The sequence below is a fragment of the Scardinius erythrophthalmus genome (genome assembly GCF_964197995.2).
Source record: "Scardinius erythrophthalmus genome assembly, chromosome: 25".
NCBI lineage: Eukaryota > Metazoa > Chordata > Actinopteri > Cypriniformes > Leuciscidae > Scardinius > Scardinius erythrophthalmus.
This window is the reverse complement of record NC_138245.1, coordinates 3263711-3283844: the sequence shown is the minus strand read 5'-3', so window position 1 is coordinate 3283844 and position 20134 is coordinate 3263711. Positions and strand designations below refer to the sequence as shown.

The window sequence follows — 20134 nt, the reverse complement described above, 5'->3', positions numbered from 1 at the left end:
CCCAAACTGAACTGTGGAACCTTTGACAAACCAGAATGGTTATTTTAAACACTCAGGGAAGGGTAAACTGACCCAAACTGAACTGTGAAACCTTTCACAAATCAGAATCGTTCATTTAAACACTCGGGGATGGGTTAACTGACCCAAACTGAACTGTGAAAGTTTTCACAAATCAGAATGGTTCATTTAAACACCCAGGGAAGGGTTAACTGACCCAAACTGACCTGTGGAACCTTTCACAAATCAGAATGGTTATTTTAAACACTCAGGGAAGGGTTAACTGACCCAAACTGAACTGTGAAACCTTTCACAAATCAGAATGGTTCATTTAAACACTTGGGGATGGGTTAACTGACCCAAACTGACCTGTGGAACCTTTCACAAATCAGAATGGTTATTTTAAACACTCAGGGAAGGGTTAACTGACCCAAACTGAACTGTGAAACCTTTCACAAATCAGAATGGTTCATTTAAACACTTGGGGATGGGTTAACTGACCCAAACTGAACTGTGGAACCTTTCACAAACCAGAATGGTTATTTTAAACAGTCAGGGAAGGGTAAACTGACCAAAACTGACCTGTGGAACCTTTCACAAATTAGAATGGGACATTTATACACTCAGGAAAGGGTTAACTGACCCAAACTGACCTGTGGAACCTTTCACAGATAAGAATGGCTAATTTAAACACTCAGGGAAGGGTTAACTGACCCAATCTGACCTGTGGAACCTTTCACAAATCAGAGTGGTTATTTTAAACACTCAGGGAAGGGTAAACTGACCCAAACTGACCTGTGGAACCTTTCACAAATCAGAATGGTTCATTTAAACACTCGGGGATGGGTTAACTGACCCAAACTGAACTGTGAAAGTTTTCACAAATCAGAATGGTTCATTTAAACACTCAGGGAAGGGTTAACTGGTCCAAACTGCACTGTGGAACCTTTCACAAATCAGAATGGTTATTTTAAACACTCAGGGAAGGGTTAACTGACCCAAACTGAACTGTGAAAGTTCTCACAAATCAGAATGGTTCATTTAAACACTCAGGGATGGGTTAACTGACCCAAACTAAACTGTGAAAGTTTTCACAAATCGGAATGGTTGATTTAAACACTCAGGGAAGGGTAAACTGACCCAAACTGGACTGTGGTACCTTTCACAAATCAGAGTGGGCCATTTAAACACTCAGGGAAGGGTTAACTGACCCAAACTAAACTGTGAAAGTTTTCACAAATCAGAATGGTTCATTTAAACACTCAGGGAAGGGTTAACTGGGCCAAACTGCACTGTGGAACCTTTCACAAATCAGAATGGTTAATTTAAACACTCAGGGAAGGGTTAACTGGTCCAAACTGCACCGTGGAACCTTTCACAAATCAGAATGGTTATTTTAAACACTCAGGGAAGGGTTAACTGACCCAAACTGAACTGTGAAACCTTTCACAAATCAGAATCGTTCATTTAAACACTCGGGGATGGGTTAACTGACCCAAACTGAACTGTGAAAGTTTTCACAAATCAGAATGGTTCATTTAAACACTCAGGGATGGGTTAACTGGCCCAAACTAAACTGTGAAAGTTTTCACAAATCAGAATGGTTCATTTAAACACTCAGGGAAGAGTTAACTGACCCAAACTGACCTGTGGAACCTTTCACAAACCAGAATGGTTATTTTAAACACTCAGGGAAGGGTAAACTGACCCAAACTGCACTGTGGAACCTTTCACAAATCAGAGTGGGCCTTTTAAACACTCAGGGAAGGGTTAACTGACCCAAACTGAACTGTGAAACCTTTCACAAATCAGAGTGGCCCATTTAAACACTCAGGGAAGGGTTAACTGGCCCAAACTGACCTGTGGAACCTTTCACAAATCAGAATGGGACATCTAAACACTCAGGGAAGGGTTAACTGACCCAAACTAAACTGTGAAAGTTTTCACAAATCAGAATGGTTAATTTAAACACTCAGGGAAGGGTTAACTGGGCCAAACTGCACTGTGGAACCTTTCACAAATCAGAATGGTTAATTTAAACACTCAGGGAAGGGTTAACTGGTCCAAACTGCACTGTGGAACCTTTCACAAATCAGAATGGTTATTTTAAACACTCAGGGAAGGGTTAACTGACCCAAACTGAACTGTGAAACCTTTCACAAATCAGAATCGTTCATTTAAACACTCGGGGATGGGTTAACTGACCCAAACTGAACTGTGAAAGTTTTCACAAATCAGAATGGTTCATATAAACACTCAGGGATGGGTTAACTGGCCCAAACTAAACTGTGAAAGTTTTCACAAATCAGAATGGTTCATTTAAACACTCAGGGAAGAGTTAACTGACCCAAACTGACCTGTGGAACCTTTCACAAACCAGAATGGTTATTTTAAACACTCAGGGAAGGGTAAACTGACCCAAACTGCACTGTGGAACCTTTCACAAATCAGAGTGGGCCTTTTAAACACTCAGGGAAGGGTTAACTGACCCAAACTGAACTGTGAAACCTTTCACAAATCAGAGTGGCCCATTTAAACACTCAGGGAAGGGTTAACTGGCCCAAACTGACCTGTGGAACCTTTCACAAATCAGAATGGGACATCTAAACACTCAGGGAAGGGTTAACTGACCCAAACTAAACTGTGAAAGTTTTCACAAATCAGAATGGTTAATTTAAACACTCAGGGAAGGGTTAACTGGGCCAAACTGCACTGTGGAACCTTTCACAAATCAGAATGGTTAATTTAAACACTCAGGGAAGGGTTAACTGGTCCAAACTGCACTGTGGAACCTTTCACAAATCAGAATGGTTATTTTAAACACTCAGGGAAGGGTTAACTGGGCCAAACTGCACTGGGGAACCTTTCACAAATCAGAATGGGACATCTAAACACTCAGGGAAGCGTTAACTGTCCCAAACTGACCTGTGGAACCTTTCACAAATCAGAATGGGACATCTAAACACTCAGGGAAGGTTTAACTGACCCAAACTGACCTGTGGAACCTTTGACAAATCAGAATGGGACATCTAAACACTCAGGGAAGGGTTAACTGACCCAAACTGAACTGTGAAAGTTTTCACAAATCAGATTGGTTAATTTAAACACTCAGGGAAGGGTTAACTGGTCCAAACTCCACTGTGGAACCTTTCACAAATCAGAATGGTTATTTTAAACACTCAGGGAAGGGTAAACTGACCCAAACTGAACTGTGAAAGTTCTCACAAATCAGAATGGTTCATTTAAACACTCAGGGAAGGGTTAACTGACCCAAACTGAACTGTGAAACCTTTCACAAATCAGAATGGTTAATTTAAACACTTTGGGGATGGGTTAACTGACCCAAACTGAACTGTGGAACCTTTGACAAACCAGAATGGTTATTTTAAACACTCAGGGAAGGGTAAACTGACCCAAACTGAACTGTGAAACCTTTCACAAATCAGAATCGTTCATTTAAACACTCGGGGATGGGTTAACTGACCCAAACTGAACTGTGAAAGTTTTCACAAATCAGAATGGTTCATTTAAACACCCAGGGAAGGGTTAACTGACCCAAACTGACCTGTGGAACCTTTCACAAATCAGAATGGTTATTTTAAACACTCAGGGAAGGGTTAACTGACCCAAACTGAACTGTGAAACCTTTCACAAATCAGAATGGTTCATTTAAACACTTGGGGATGGGTTAACTGACCCAAACTGACCTGTGGAACCTTTCACAAATCAGAATGGTTATTTTAAACACTCAGGGAAGGGTTAACTGACCCAAACTGAACTGTGAAACCTTTCACAAATCAGAATGGTTCATTTAAACACTTGGGGATGGGTTAACTGACCCAAACTGAACTGTGGAACCTTTCACAAACCAGAATGGTTATTTTAAACAGTCAGGGAAGGGTAAACTGACCAAAACTGACCTGTGGAACCTTTCACAAATTAGAATGGGACATTTATACACTCAGGAAAGGGTTAACTGACCCAAACTGACCTGTGGAACCTTTCACAGATAAGAATGGCTAATTTAAACACTCAGGGAAGGGTTAACTGACCCAATCTGACCTGTGGAACCTTTCACAAATCAGAGTGGTTATTTTAAACACTCAGGGAAGGGTAAACTGACCCAAACTGACCTGTGGAACCTTTCACAAATCAGAATGGTTCATTTAAACACTCGGGGATGGGTTAACTGACCCAAACTGAACTGTGAAAGTTTTCACAAATCAGAATGGTTCATTTAAACACTCAGGGAAGGGTTAACTGGTCCAAACTGCACTGTGGAACCTTTCACAAATCAGAATGGTTATTTTAAACACTCAGGGAAGGGTTAACTGACCCAAACTGAACTGTGAAAGTTCTCACAAATCAGAATGGTTCATTTAAACACTCAGGGATGGGTTAACTGACCCAAACTAAACTGTGAAAGTTTTCACAAATCGGAATGGTTGATTTAAACACTCAGGGAAGGGTAAACTGACCCAAACTGGACTGTGGTACCTTTCACAAATCAGAGTGGGCCATTTAAACACTCAGGGAAGGGTTAACTGACCCAAACTAAACTGTGAAAGTTTTCACAAATCAGAATGGTTCATTTAAACACTCAGGGAAGGGTTAACTGGGCCAAACTGCACTGTGGAACCTTTCACAAATCAGAATGGTTAATTTAAACACTCAGGGAAGGGTTAACTGGTCCAAACTGCACCGTGGAACCTTTCACAAATCAGAATGGTTATTTTAAACACTCAGGGAAGGGTTAACTGACCCAAACTGAACTGTGAAACCTTTCACAAATCAGAATCGTTCATTTAAACACTCGGGGATGGGTTAACTGACCCAAACTGAACTGTGAAAGTTTTCACAAATCAGAATGGTTCATTTAAACACTCAGGGATGGGTTAACTGGCCCAAACTAAACTGTGAAAGTTTTCACAAATCAGAATGGTTCATTTAAACACTCAGGGAAGAGTTAACTGACCCAAACTGACCTGTGGAACCTTTCACAAACCAGAATGGTTATTTTAAACACTCAGGGAAGGGTAAACTGACCCAAACTGCACTGTGGAACCTTTCACAAATCAGAGTGGGCCTTTTAAACACTCAGGGAAGGGTTAACTGACCCAAACTGAACTGTGAAACCTTTCACAAATCAGAGTGGCCCATTTAAACACTCAGGGAAGGGTTAACTGGCCCAAACTGACCTGTGGAACCTTTCACAAATCAGAATGGGACATCTAAACACTCAGGGAAGGGTTAACTGACCCAAACTAAACTGTGAAAGTTTTCACAAATCAGAATGGTTAATTTAAACACTCAGGGAAGGGTTAACTGGGCCAAACTGCACTGTGGAACCTTTCACAAATCAGAATGGTTAATTTAAACACTCAGGGAAGGGTTAACTGGTCCAAACTGCACTGTGGAACCTTTCACAAATCAGAATGGTTATTTTAAACACTCAGGGAAGGGTTAACTGGGCCAAACTGCACTGGGGAACCTTTCACAAATCAGAATGGGACATCTAAACACTCAGGGAAGCGTTAACTGTCCCAAACTGACCTGTGGAACCTTTCACAAATCAGAATGGGACATCTAAACACTCAGGGAAGGTTTAACTGACCCAAACTGACCTGTGGAACCTTTGACAAATCAGAATGGGACATCTAAACACTCAGGGAAGGGTTAACTGACCCAAACTGAACTGTGAAAGTTTTCACAAATCAGATTGGTTAATTTAAACACTCAGGGAAGGGTTAACTGGTCCAAACTCCACTGTGGAACCTTTCACAAATCAGAATGGTTATTTTAAACACTCAGGGAAGGGTAAACTGACCCAAACTGAACTGTGAAAGTTCTCACAAATCAGAATGGTTCATTTAAACACTCAGGGAAGGGTTAACTGACCCAAACTGAACTGTGAAACCTTTCACAAATCAGAATGGTTAATTTAAACACTTTGGGGATGGGTTAACTGACCCAAACTGAACTGTGGAACCTTTGACAAACCAGAATGGTTATTTTAAACACTCAGGGAAGGGTAAACTGACCAAAACTGACCTGTGAAACCTTTCACAAATTAGAATGGGACATTTAAACACTCAGGGAAGGGTTAACTGACCCAAACTGACCTGTGGAACCTTTCACAGTTCAGAATGGCTAATTTAAACACTCAGGGAAGGGTTAACTGACCCAATCTGACCTGTGGAACCTTTCACAAATCAGAGTGGTTATTTTAAACACTCAGGGAAGGGTAAACTGACCCAAACTGCACTGTGGAACCTTTCACAAACCAGAATGGTTATTTTAAACACTCAGGGAAGGGTAAACTGACCAAAACTGACCTGTGAAACCTTTCACAAATCAGAATGGGACATCTAAACACTCAGGGAAGGGTAAACTGAACCAAACTGACCTGTGGAACCTTTCACAAATCAGAATGGTTCATTTAAACTTAGGGAAGGGTTAACTGACCCAAACTGAACTGTGAAAGTTCTCGCAAATCAGAATGGTTCATTTAAACACTCAGGGAAGGGTTAACTGGGCCAAACTGCACTGTGGAACCTTTCACAAATCAGAATGGTTATTTTAAACACTCAGGGAAGGGTTAACTGACCCAAACTGAACTGTGGAATCTTTCACAAATCAGAATGGTTATTTTAAACACTCAGGGAAGGGTTAACTGACCCAAACTGACCCGTGGAACCTTTCACAAATCAGAATGGTTATTTTAAACACTCAGGGAAGGGTTAACTGACCCTAACTGCACTGTGGAACCTTTCACAAATCAGAATGGTTATTTTAAACACCCAGGGAAGGGTTAACTGACCCAAACTGACCTGTGGAACCTTTCACAAATCAGAATGGTTATTTTAAACACTCAGGGAAGGGTTAACTGACCCAAACTGCACTGTAAAAGTTTTCACAAATCAAGCTCAATATAAAACAAGTGTTTTTGTAATCCAGCGGTCTGTGTGTTTATTATAAATTGATGTTAAACGTGAAAGAACGGCTATTTTCCAACTTCCTGTCTAGTGGACATACCAAACCGCTTATGGACATGAGCTTTGCTGTGAAAAAATTCACAAATCAAGCAGGTCAAGATGAAGCTGGGTTCAGTCTTCTAAGTGACCGACTTTTGGAGCTATACGCAATTTAAAAATAAAAGTCAGTATAAAAAAATAGACCGGAGGACCGCGTCACACAAATTCACAAATCATGAATAACGAAATGAGATATTATTTGCATGTCTACGACACCGCACGGCGGTACCATAGCCAAAAGAATAAAGAATATCAAACCGCAAAACTATCTTTACTCCGGTGCATAACCGCGGGTGTTGACCTACAGTGTTTCTGTCAACCCCCACATGACACGCCGAAATTGCGGCAAGATAAACCTTAACAGTTGAAAAGGCTCTGCCTTTATCCAAAAGTTCCTGCAGAAAACACAACGTATCCGCGACAGAACAGAGAAAAGGAACAATATGTCTGTGTGCGCACCATCGCTCAAACACAGCCCATTTCCGATCATATGCCGAGCGCGTTGAAGCTGCTCGCGCGTTCTGAATTGTTTCAATCACCCTAGGAGGCAAACCTGTTACACTCAAGTTTAACCTCTCACGGGCCAGGCCCAAAGAGCCACTTTGTCTGGGGCTGGGTGAAATATCTCCCCGCGCGCTTGCGAGAGAAGGTCCCTGCGCAACGGGAGGGGCCAGGGCTGTGCGTAAAGGAGCTGTATTATCTCCGTCAACCACAACTTCCCTGGCCAGTTCGGGGCAATCATTATAACCGAGTGACCGAACTCTCTTACCCTTCTTAAAGTTGGAAAGATCAGACTCAGTGGAGGAAACGCGTACAGTAGCGCGTTTGGCCACGGGTGCGCCAGAGCATCCACACCCATAGGCGCACCGCTTCTCGCCAGAGAGAAGAACAGAGGACACTGAGTGTTTTCGTGCGAGGCGAAGAGATCTACGGCAGCCCGGCCGAACCTCTCCCACAACTGGCTCACTACCTGAGGGTGGAGAGTCCATTCTCCATACAGAGGATTCCCCCTGGACAAGAGATCCGCCCCCACATTCATTATTCCCGGGACGTGGGTTGCCCGTAGTGAATGAAAATGCTTCACGCCCCACAAGATTATTTTCTGTGCTAGACTGTGAAGCCGGTGGGAACGTGTGCCTCCCTGGCGGTTTATGTATGCCACCGTCGTTGTGTTGTCCGACCTGATCAAAATGTGGTGGTTCCTTAAGAACCGCACAAAATGATTCAGAGCCAGAAAAACTGTTAACAGTTCCAGGAAGTTTATGTGTGCGTTTTGTAGCGAGACGGGCCATTTCCCCTTCGCTATCCTGCCCTCGCACACTGCACCCCAACCTGTGAGCGACGCATCCGTCGTAACCACCTTTCTCAGAGAAACTGTTCCCAGCGGAGTCCCTGACTCGAGAAAGGACCGATCTCTCCATTGACGGAGAGCGTGCATGCAGCGTGACGTCACTATCACTCTGCGGTTGAGGTGACGTTTTGGACACAAGCCCTGCGCCGCCGTCCAATTCTGAAACTCTCTCATTCGCAGCAGTCCCAGGGAATGACAGAAACTGTCGAGGCCATCAGACCTAGAAGACGTAAACACAGTCTGAATGACACTCTGTTTCCTTTCTGAAAAAGGGATAGACAGCCGCGAATAGACCTGACGCGCTCCTCGGACAGAGAAGCTCGATACAGGTCTGAGTTTAGTCTGAGACCCAGGTAAATTATCTCTTGTGTAGGCACCAAGCAGCTTTTCGTTTCGTTTATCTTGAAACCTAAGTTCTGCAAATGAGACACGAGCATTGTTGTCTCTCTCTCTGCCTGTTGCCATGACGGCGCGCACAGCAGCAGATCGTCCAAATATGCTGACACTCTGAGACCCATCACTCTCAGCGGTGTGAGCGCTGCTTCCACACATTTGCTGAATACCCTGGGCGCTAGAGACAAGCCGAAGGGAACTGTCAAAAACTCGTAGGCTGTGTCTCGATAGGCAAACCTGAGGAATTTCCTGTGTGCTGGGTAGATGCTTATGTGAAAATATGCATCTTTCAGATCGACTGACGTAAGCCAGTCCTTGGGACGAATAGTTTGAGATAACGTTTTTAAGGTCAACATTTTGAACTTGTATTTCCTGAGGTGTTTGTTGAGGTTCCGTAAATCCAAAATAGGACGGAGACCTCCCCCTCTCTTGGGAATAACGAAGTACCGGGAGTAAAAGCCCTGATGGCTGTCCTCCGGCGGCACAACTCGAATAGCTCTTTTGCTCAATAAAGAGGCTATTTCTTCCTCCACAACCTGAGCTGACTCCCCCTCAGCTGCTGACATTAACACACTGTTGAAAAGTGGAGGTTTTACAGCAAATTGCAGACGATAACCCCGGCTTATTGTGGATAAAACCCAGGGGTGTACTGCGCATGCGCGCCAGCTCTCCGCCTGAGCAGCGAGCGGACCGCAGCAGCTCTCGTCCACTAGTGACGCGGCGGCGCCCACTAGTGGTGGAGCTGGGGACTGCAGCTCTGATTTTGACAATTTTGTTTTTGTGTGTGTTTTTATTTTCAAACATAGCTGTGCCCTCGGCACACTGCCTGGATGCACAGGGAACGTGTTTATTATTTCCATAGCACACATGTCTTTTGGAAAACAGCCCTCTGCCCTCTGTTGTAACCCCGTGGGTGGAGGGAGGGAAACTTTTCTGTGAGGCACTGGGGGAACTGGTGCCAACTTCACATCTGAACTGGTCATTATAGAACTTGTGAACAATTTCCCTGTCCGACGCCTTCTCTTGGCTGGAGGGGGAGAAAATGACCGTTCTCTTCGAGGGAGGATAGCAACAGATACTCCGTGAGTGCTGTTGCTCATCCCTTCATTCTGAACCTGACGAAATACTAGGTTGCCCGCCGTTTCTTCCCTCCCTGAGGGTTTGCCGGACGGTGTCTGGCTGCAGCCGCCGCGAAGGAAGGTTTACCCCTCGGCTGAGCTGGCTTTGACTGTGGCTCAGAACGCTGAGGCTGAGAAGGTCTGGGGTTTCTAAAATCTGGCCGACCACCCCCTTGTGGGGCTTCAAACCTAGGCCGTGGTGGATGAGAAACCCTAACGGTGGATCTGCGAGGGAGGCAGGTCTGGAAAGCCTCACCCTCCTGCTTCTTTTGATCGCACCGTTCTCTCATTGCAGTGACCGATGCCCCGAAAAGGGCTTTGGGCTCAACTGGAGCATCCAAGAAGTCTGCTTTCTCTCTGTCTGACAGCCCTGACAGCCCCAGCCAGAGAGCTCGCTCGCCGACCACTGCCAAGCCCATGCTGCGGCCGCAGCTCTGGACCGCACCTCTGGAAGTTCTCAGGTTGAGATCTGCAATAACACAAATCTCTTCCCAGAGGGCTGGGTTTGGAGACCCAGCATCCATTTGCCTCCCCATCTCTTCCATTAGCTCTGCCTGATAAGCAGTGAGGAGAGAGGTGGCATTAAGAGCTCTCACTGCCAGTACAGAAGAGCGATACATTTTCTGAAACACTGAGGCCGTTAGACGATCAGTGCGTCCTGGCAGTGAGGCTGAAGCCGAGGAAAAAGCTGTCTTGCGGTTAGGGTGGAGATGGTGTGCAACCGACAGCTCGACAGGAGGGGAATTTGACATCCCTAACTCCTCCATTTTATCCACATCCAGCCTAGAAAATCCCTTTACGGGAACTCTGTGAGAAAATGGCTTATCCCAGAAACGTTTCATCTCCGAAACGCACGCGGGGACCGCTGGAATGAGCTGCTTAGCTGGTGGGGCACGTGACGGCAGTCTCTTGCCGTCATAGAGATCTCTCTCTGCCCCCTGGCCCGACTGCTGTGATGGCCAGTCTATGGAGAGTTTTGCCGCCGCCCTCCGGCACATTTCGAGCAGGTCGAGCTCCGCCTGAGCCGGGAAGGGTGAACCCTCGCTTAACGCGCTGTCCGGCCGGGGTGGATTTGGCGGGAGGATCGCATCCTCGTCATCATCCTCACCATCGTCCTCTAACAAACGAGCGATGGCCTCGTCGTCCTCGTCATCCTCCTCTCTCACATCCGTAAGCCCTACGGATCCGAAGAGGGGAGGTAGTTGCGGGGAGAATTCGTCCATGTATTCGCCCCAGCTGCAGGACGCCGGAGGCTGTTTAGCCTCCTCCGCGGGTGGCGGAGAAAAGCAGGGATCACCCTTGTTAGTGGCCGCGACACGCACTCTTTTCTCTAACACCCTCGACGGGAAGAGAGAACAGTGAGGACAGCCCTCGGGATTAGCGAGGGCTGCCTGTGCGTGTCTCACCCCCAGGCATGCGATGCATAAAGGATGAGGATCCTTGCCCGATATCATCGAGCCGCACGCACACGGGCGAGAAGTTTCTGCTTTCGGTCCGCCGTTTGCAGACTTTGAAGTAGCCATAATAGTATTATCTAAGTTCACCGACACGTGCAACTCAGAATAAGGGAATATCTAAAAGAATTCGCCGTAACGCGTTAATTCTCTTAAGTATACCAGATTAATAACACCGTTACAGTGGAAAGAAAAACCCGCTCACAAAAATAGCTGCGTTCAGCGACGTACCTTGACGGCTCGTCTCAGAACCGTTAAACAACTATTTCGAGACAGGTCCTACTGAAAAGATAGCTTCCAATTTGATCTTCACGGGGAAGAGATCGAAGAATGAAGTAGGGACCACTACAGTGGTTTATATGTGGGTAGGGGACTCCCGCATCACTGTCGTGATTGGTCTGTCAACTGACAGACGTGGTGTAATTGGTACTTCCAGATCTGTCACGCCCAGAGGCGTTTCCCATAGTGAGATACCGAGCGAATGTTTGAAAGAGAACTCGGCAACTCTAGCGAACTCTAGTCACTTCTTCGCTGATTTTCCCTTTTGTTGTCGCATGTTATCCCCACGAGCTCCCCCTACAGCTGTGGGGGGGCGTATATGTCACAACACGGTCGTAAAAAACTCACTTGCGGCGGCCTCCTCCCCCTCTCTACCGCTGCTTATGTGCGTTTGTTTTGATCGGAGCAAGCCAACTGAATCGTGTGGAGGTTTGTCTACCGAGGTGGGTAATCTGGTAGTACATCATACATGCGTGTGTGTTTATGTTGAATTGCCGTAAAGCGATTCGTGTTTCGCGCTCGTTCTCGTTCTCGCTTCTCACGAGACTTCTAATTTCTATTTTGCCGGGACGGTAGTCCCCAAGTTGCAAGGTAAGTTTTCCGCCTGGGTACGCTGGGGGGAGCGGGGAAAGTCACCAATATCACCAGAACAGGTTTATCCATCCAAATGATTTCTAGACAGTTTTATTAAGTTAAAAAAGTTACCAAGTTCTCCTTTAACACTTGCTGGACAGGCATTTTGACCTCATTTTATGTGTGTTTGACAGTTCATGCACAGTACATCACAAAAGAAAGTGTAATTTGGACCTCGGTACAGTAACAAAGGGATAGTTCACTCAAAAATGAAAATTCTGTCATCATTTACTCGCCCTCAAGTGGTTCTAAACCTGTGTGAGTTTATGGGACAAAATACTGGACACAGACGTTTCCACATTTACCAGTATTGCAAATGCAGTAATTTTTTTCATATTTAAATTTTTTTATTTATTAATATGTATTTTTAAAACGCTACATTACCTCACATTAAAACAAATTAATGCTGCTGTGAGGGTGGGGAGGGAAAAGTTGTGGAAACAAATTTTATTTTTGCTGTTAGAGCAAATGGAAATGGAAAATTATTTTTGCTAGACGTTTACCCAACTATGACAACTTCCGTTTCTGAGAACCCTGGAAATGTGAAAAGGGTCCATTAATGCTCACTAGGTTCCCTTACCGGAAAATACATCACATTTTCTGAAGTGTGGAATATAAATCTCACAAGCCAACTAAAGGCAAGCTCACACTATATGACTTCTGGCTGGATATTGCTATTGCTGTTTCAAACATCTATGCCAAAACTCGTTGTTTGATATTATTGCCATGTGATCTTGTAATGAGTGCAATACAACTAATCCAGCCAATCACAGTGCAGATGGTGTAATCAGAAAAATCTCATAATCAGTCTCGTTTGAGCTTATAAAAAAATAATTCGTCTGACACATGTTAAAAAAAATCTATTTCAGCATCAACACATAAATAGTAAGAATCGTACATTACCATTTATAATTAAATTATGGCTGAAATATTGCATGCTTATATATAAATCTACGTATTTTTCATTATGTGCTTTAAGCAGCATTAAATACATTGATAATGCTCGATAACTGTTGATAAACAACAGTATGTTTTACAATGAGCGGACGTTATCATGTCACGGAAGTTGAGTTATCGGTGTCCCAATAGTGAGCCAGGGACCTTACCAGTGCCCGAGTTTGTGTTCACAATATTGATTCACAATCTGGGGAGCTGACTGAGATGCACCCTAAAACTCTCTGGGTCTGGCATAGGTCAGCGAGCCTTTATTGAATTATGATTAATGTTTAAATATCAGTACAACCTATAGAGATAAAGTCAGAGAACTCTGCCGACAGTCTTCATGTTCTACTGTAATCTTATCTTTTAATATATAAGATGTATATGTATGGAGTCCATAGCATCCAGCGTAAAACCTCTGCTAAATGGCTGTGTGGATAGAGAAAGAGAAATGTATAGTCTATAAACCCTTATGTTTGACCCTTTTACCCTTTATATCCTTAACTCTTAAAAATAAAGGTTCCAAAAGGTTTTTCTCAGTGATGCCACAAAATAACCATGTTTTGTTCCCCAAAAGAACCTCCCTGTGAAGTTGTTAAAAGAACCATGTTTTTCTCAATGCTAAAAACATTTTAATAATCTAATGAACTCTTTTCCACTATAAAGATCATTTTGTGCAATCGAAAGTTTCCATTGATGGAACCATCAATGTCGATAAAGAACCTTTATTTTTAAAAGTGCTGTTTAATTAAAAAGCAAAACAAAACTGAAAATTACCTAAATTATAAATCCCATTTGCTTTATGTGACATTGTCATATTAATATAGGTTATATCAGACCTGTGTGATTCATAAATTAATAATAAAGATACTCTGTTACTCACTGGTGAAGGGTAATCAACATCCATTGCATCTGTCTGATCCTGTGACATGACTGCGAGAATCTCCAAACAGCAACTGAATCCAAACTTTGGCTCTGATTAATTAATTCCCAAATTAGTGACAAATTAGTGTTACAATTACATATTGTAAATGCTCCATATTTTTACAGTTGTTATTCTTGTTCAAACGTATAAGATAGACCAGTGGTTTAAAATCTTTGTGAACGCCAGAGAGAGAGAGAGAGAGAGAGAGAGAGAGAGAGAGAGAGAGAGAGAGAGAGAGAGGAAATTATGGCAAACATCAGACCTTTAAATTCGATGTTAAAATGTATACAGCATTGTTGTCAAATGCACAATTTGCAAGTATCGTTGATAATCTATATGTTGTCTTAAAGACTGAAGCGTTTAAAGAGAATCGAGTTTAGTTTCATTTTCATTTCGCGTCGCTACACACATTTTTAGACATTTCGTTACAATTTGATAGGTCTTGAAGATGAATGTAGCCTACATCTTCACACATATTTGCTCGAATTAAGCTTTTTATTATTTAGTCTGCGGAAGTAAGAGGCTGTCGATGTTCGATATGACGGTAAATATGGTTATTAAATTTACAGCGCAGTTCCAGGATTTTACTCGGTCACTCGACAGTAATATCGACGCATCGAGCAAATATAAGGACAGATCTGATCTTTAATCTTGTACTTACCGAAGACCGTGAGCTGTGAAGTGTGTGAGCTGTGCAGTGTGTGTGAGCTGTGAACCTCTGAACTGCGCGAGTCAACCTGATCCACTGGTTCTGGACTTCAGAGAACGAAAGCGAAAGTTATGGAGGACGTGAAGCATATCATATCATATCATATCATATCATATCATATCATATCATATCATATCATATCATATCATATGACAACAATAAATTGTTTGTTTAAAAGACGACCCTGGGAAATGTACATCTATTTAATACACCTGTGTCATATTGTATGTCATATTAAACATCCACATGCATACAGAAGAACATATAAAAACATAAGAACATTAACACAATTTATGCTTATGCTATTGGCCTATACTGGTGTTTTTATCATTTTTTGTAGGATGTGTCCTTGCTGATATTTCGAAAACACAAAGTCTTAGGGAAAGTAACAATAGTGTTGAATTTATTTCTATTTGTTAAGACTTGACCCATGCAGGATTATGTAACTGGCTATTTTTAGTTCTTTGAGTTTCAATAACTCTCTTCCTCATTCTCTTCAGCTGCATGAGAAAATTTCCAGAAGGTAGAATTAAATTGTCTAGGTTTCATATTTTTACAGGAGACACTTCCTCGTCGCTTCCTCCAGATCACCAGAGGGAGTTTGATCTTGGACTGTTTCTTGTTGTTTGACTCCTTGCCGCCTGCCCCGACCTTTGCCTGTCTTTTGGATTGTGATTGTTTGCAGCCTGCCTCGACCTTGTTTGTACCTGTTTTCGACTCTAATAAAGCTGCAGATGAATTCTCAATCCGATGACTCCTCAATACACATATTGCAGAGCATGTTAATTGTATGTATGGATTAATGCATTCTTGCAATAATTCGGTTTACAAAAAAAAAAAAAATCCCTTAAAATTCATCTTTGATCACCAAAATTCTTCATGCCTTAAAATAGCTTGAATGTAACTCGACACCCTTGCCTCATTTAGTATACACGTTTCTATGAATATGCAAATGAGCCCCGCCTCCACTCACTCACTCAGCTCAGAGATCCACTGGTTGACGATCACACGTTGATCTGATTGGTTACAAGGTAGTTTGTGACGTCAGAAACACCAGCGATTTCAAAGCGTGTTTTTGAGACTGTCTTTGGTTCACTGCAGTTTTAAGGAGGAAATACTCAGCAATGCTGTCGACTTATGAATTTACACATGGTTTGTCTTAAAGCACATTAAAAACACCACATAGACACATAAACAACATTAAAACTTGATTTTCACCACAGGGGGACATAAGTGTCATTTGACCTTTCAATTTCATTTTGTTGTGGTATTTCATATCAAAAAGGTAATATATAAAGTATTTGTATTATTTAGAGATACAATTAAGTCTTTATCTTTTAATTGTATGTATAATTAACAGCGTGTTTTCCGTAATGTAATAAATATTTTATTAGTTGTTTAATTAGCTGATAGATTTTGTTATTCATGACTGTTTATCAGCCTCTAACATACACTAGTTGTTATAAAAAGCATTTGTGCCAATACAAAATAGTGATTGTATGTCTGTATGTCATACAATAGTGAATGAATATGTCCCATCACAAATGCATATGCCACAATTCACAACTCTAAAGTTAAGTACATAAACTATTTTTTTTGTTTGTTTAATCTACAACTTGGCATTCTTAATCTCCTACCCATTGGCAAAATTTTCAATTTACACACTAATATCTAAAATCAAGAAAATCCTCCCATCTGCATCATATCAGAGCTCATTCTTTGTCACACATATTTTGTTGGACTGGACTATAATATATTCCTTTGAGAAAATAGACTGATCCTGTTTTTTTCTTTTTTAAATAAAAATGGATCATAAACATCTTTAGTTAAAATGAGGCTGAAATGTCAAGTCAAGTCATCTTCATTTATATAGCGCTTTTAACAATGTAGATTGTCTCAAAGCAATCTAAAAGCAAAGCAATGTAGATTGTCTCAAAAAAATGTGAAGGTAGTTGGAGAGGTGGTGGACCTTTCTTTGGTTTTACCCTGAAGACAGACCTCATATTGCTCACCACACTCCTGACTACAGAAGACCTAAACAGAGCTGCTGAGAACATTGATCTTTGGACGGTTAAACTGCTGTTATCATAAAGACATGATGTAACGCCCAAGCAATGACATAAGGAAATAACTTGGTGTTGCAAGTTTAGATTTCACAGCAGAGCCAGAGATGATAGCAGAAATTATTAGCTTTCTTTGAGCTTTAATCCAGAGGTGTAAAAATGAATTTCTGTTTAAACTGAATAGTTGTATTTTTAGTTCTAGACTTGGTCTAGTCCAGAGTTTAATAATATGATTTCCTGAAGGAGGACTAGAGCTACTCTATAATGTGTTTTGCAGCATTGTCCAATGTAGCCAATATGTGTTGATTTGTTGAACGCAATGGCCAATCAGATGCATTTAAGAATCCACTCACTGCTCAAACCGTCAGAGTTTTTGTTCTGTGCAGAATTCTGCATGCTGGCAAATCCTCTGATTATACCAAACAAAGTGTTGACATTATCAAAAAGATTCATTGTGCAGTCAGCTTCATTGATAATAACAGAGCTTTGTGAGATTGCGATGACCTGAGATATCAGCTTTTAGGAATTATTAAGGGAGCGCACTTTGCACGCATTCTGCCATGCCAAAACATGCACACAGTACCCTAAGCTTTTATGTTAAATTACTTGAAACTATTTCATGGATGTACAGAAAAATATCTATTTTTACTTTTATGTGGGCTTTTGTGGGGGACAAAACAGACAAAACATGTTGCAGGCGGGAGCGGGAGAAGGTAACATGTATTTTTGTGGGAGCGGGACAGAAAAATCCGTCCCATGCAGGTCTCTACTTCGAGCCAGGGCGACCCGGAGGAGGCTGGCGCTGGTAAAGATGCTGTGATGGCACAGCATCATGGCACCACCAGGCATGAGTTGCCATGAGTTGCCATGGTAGCGTGTCAGAGGGGAAGCCACTCGTGGAAGGCTGGAAGAAGCCGTACTCCTCTCGCATTTACAGCTTCCAGCATTCAAACTATGCGAATGTGCAATGGTATGTGCAGATGCCCCCCATTGAAAAGATCTCGCTCTCCGGCCACCAGTAGACCACCACCGCTATGGTGGCCATAAGGGAGACATCTGTGGGTGAACTTGGCGAGCATCGGGGAGAAAGAAAAGGCCTTTCTCCTTGACGCCCCAGTTTCGCCTTCCGAGCTTTTCGGAACTTCCGTCGAGGCGGTGGTCGGAAAGATCTGGGAGGCGAAGGCGCGCTCGGCCGCGTACAAATCATATTTAATTATTAAGGGAGTGCACTTTGCGAGGTCTTTTGGTCTTTTGTTTGTGACCATTTAAAAGGAAATCGTTCTAGAATATAGTGAAAAACAGCTCTCTGTAGCCTCACAGTTTTTTTAACAAAGTAGTTGGCACTCTTAGCCTCCTCCAGTTAATTAGGAAGTTATGGGATTAATATCCTGCTGTCACATTCACTGTCTGTCATCGTCCTGTCTGCACTACAATTCCCAGAATCCTCCTTGTTTCCACACCTGAACTCACTCCCTTCATTACCCACTGGTTCATCATCATTATCTGCATCACCTGTCTTGTGTTCATCTGTGTGTGTATTTAAGTTCCTGGTTTTCACTCTTCACTTGTCGGTCAATGTTTAATGTTAAGGTTATCCTTGTCTGAGCACACGCTCCCTGTTCCTTGTTTTTGTGAGATTGTGAATTAAAACCTTGGATTACTTCATCTACCCTGCAGCCTGACAGATTGACCGACCTTAAAAAAATATGGAGACATGGAGGCAGGCCTTTGTGGGAACCCGCCAAGCTGTGTTCAGGGGGACCCGTGGAGGTCACAGGGGAGGATGTGGGCGATATGGGGCCGGACACTTTCTCCAGAGCCAACATCTACGTGTCCAACCAGATCTTCACACCCAGTCCTATCCTCATCTCATCAGTTCAATCGAACCAATCTCCAGGGATGATGACTTCTCTGATCTCCCTCCTCTCATCAGTCCAGCCGAGCCTGCACTTCACGCCCGTCCAGCCGAGCCTGCACTTCACGCCCGTCCAGCCGAGCCTGCACTTCACGCCCGTCCAGCCGAGCCCGCACTTCACGCCCGTCCAGCCAATCCCGCACTTCACGTCAGAGCTGCCGAGACCAAGGCAGTATGCGTCGTGCCTGTCGCCCCTGAGACTGTGAGCGTCATGCCTGCCGCGCCTGAGACTGTGAGCGTTATGCCCGCTGCGCCTGTGACAGACAGCGTCATGCCCGCAGAGTTTTTTTTTTCTTTTGTTCCGTCGACCCTGAAGCTCCCTTCGCCGCTGGTTCCGTCCAGCTCAAAGCCTTCACCGCTGGTTCCGTCCAGCACAGAGCCCTCTTCATCGCTGGTCCTGTCCAGCTCAGAGCCCTCTTCGCCGCTGGTTCCGCCCAGCTTAAAGCCCTCTTCGCTGCTGGTTCCGCCCAGCTCAGAGCCCTCTTCGCCGCTGGTTCCGCCCAGCTCAGAGCCCTCTTCGCCGCTGGTTCCGCCCAGCTCAGAGCCCTCTTCGCCGCTGGTTCCGCCCAGCTCAGAGCCCTCTTCGCCGCTGGTTCCGCCCAGCTCAGAGCCCTCTTCGCCGCTGGTTCCGCCCAGCTCAGAGCCCTCTTCGCCGCTGGTTCCGCCCAGCACAAAGCCCTCTTCGCCGCTGGTTCCGCCCAGCTCAGAGCCCTCTTCGCCGCTGGTTCCGCCCAGCTCAGAGCCTTCTTCGCCGCTGGTCCCGCCCAGCTCAGAGCCCTCTTCGCCGCTGGTTCCACCCAGCTCAGAGCCCTCTTCGCCGCTGGTTCCGCCCAGCTCAGAGCCCTCTTCGCCGCTGGTTCCGCCCAGCTCAGAGCCCTCTTCGCCGCTGGTTCCGCCCAGCTCAGAGCCCTCTTCACCGCTGGATCCGCCCAGCACAAAGCCCTCGTCACTGGATCTGCCCAGCACAGAGCCCTCATCGCTGGATCTGCCCAGCACAAAGCCCTCATCGTTGGATCTGCCCAGCACAAAGCCCTCATCGTTGGATCTGCCCAGCACAAAGCCCTCACCGCTGGATCTGCCCAGCACAAAGCCCTCGTCACTGGATCTGCCCAGCACCGAGCCCTCATCGCTGCCCAGCACCGAGCCCTCATCGCTGCCCAGCACCGAGCCCTTATCGCTGCCCAGCACTGAACCCTCTTCACGGTCCCCGTCAGCCCGGTCAGAGACTGTTTTTAACCATCGCTCTCTGGTAACCGGGACTTTTCCCAAGTATTTTTTGGGGGGGGGCCATAGGGCTCCGTCCTGGCCACTCGAGGGGCCGTGG

At 44.3% G+C, this 20134-nt stretch overlaps 1 protein-coding gene across 1 annotated transcript in view; it reads right to left on the bottom strand.

Moving 5' to 3' along the window:
- LOC308685895 (uncharacterized protein) overlaps positions 1 to 14870 on the bottom strand; it is a 52121-nt gene extending 37251 nt beyond the window's left edge. The window contains exons 1-2 of the mRNA XM_081358012.1: positions 14785 to 14870; positions 14082 to 14173 (exon numbers count right to left, since the gene is read on the bottom strand). Of these exons, the coding sequence (XP_081214138.1) occupies positions 14082 to 14129 (48 nt within the window). The 5' untranslated portion in view covers positions 14130 to 14173; positions 14785 to 14870. The remainder of the gene's footprint in view (positions 1 to 14081; positions 14174 to 14784) is intronic.
- Positions 14871 to 20134: the final 5264 nt, after the last annotated feature.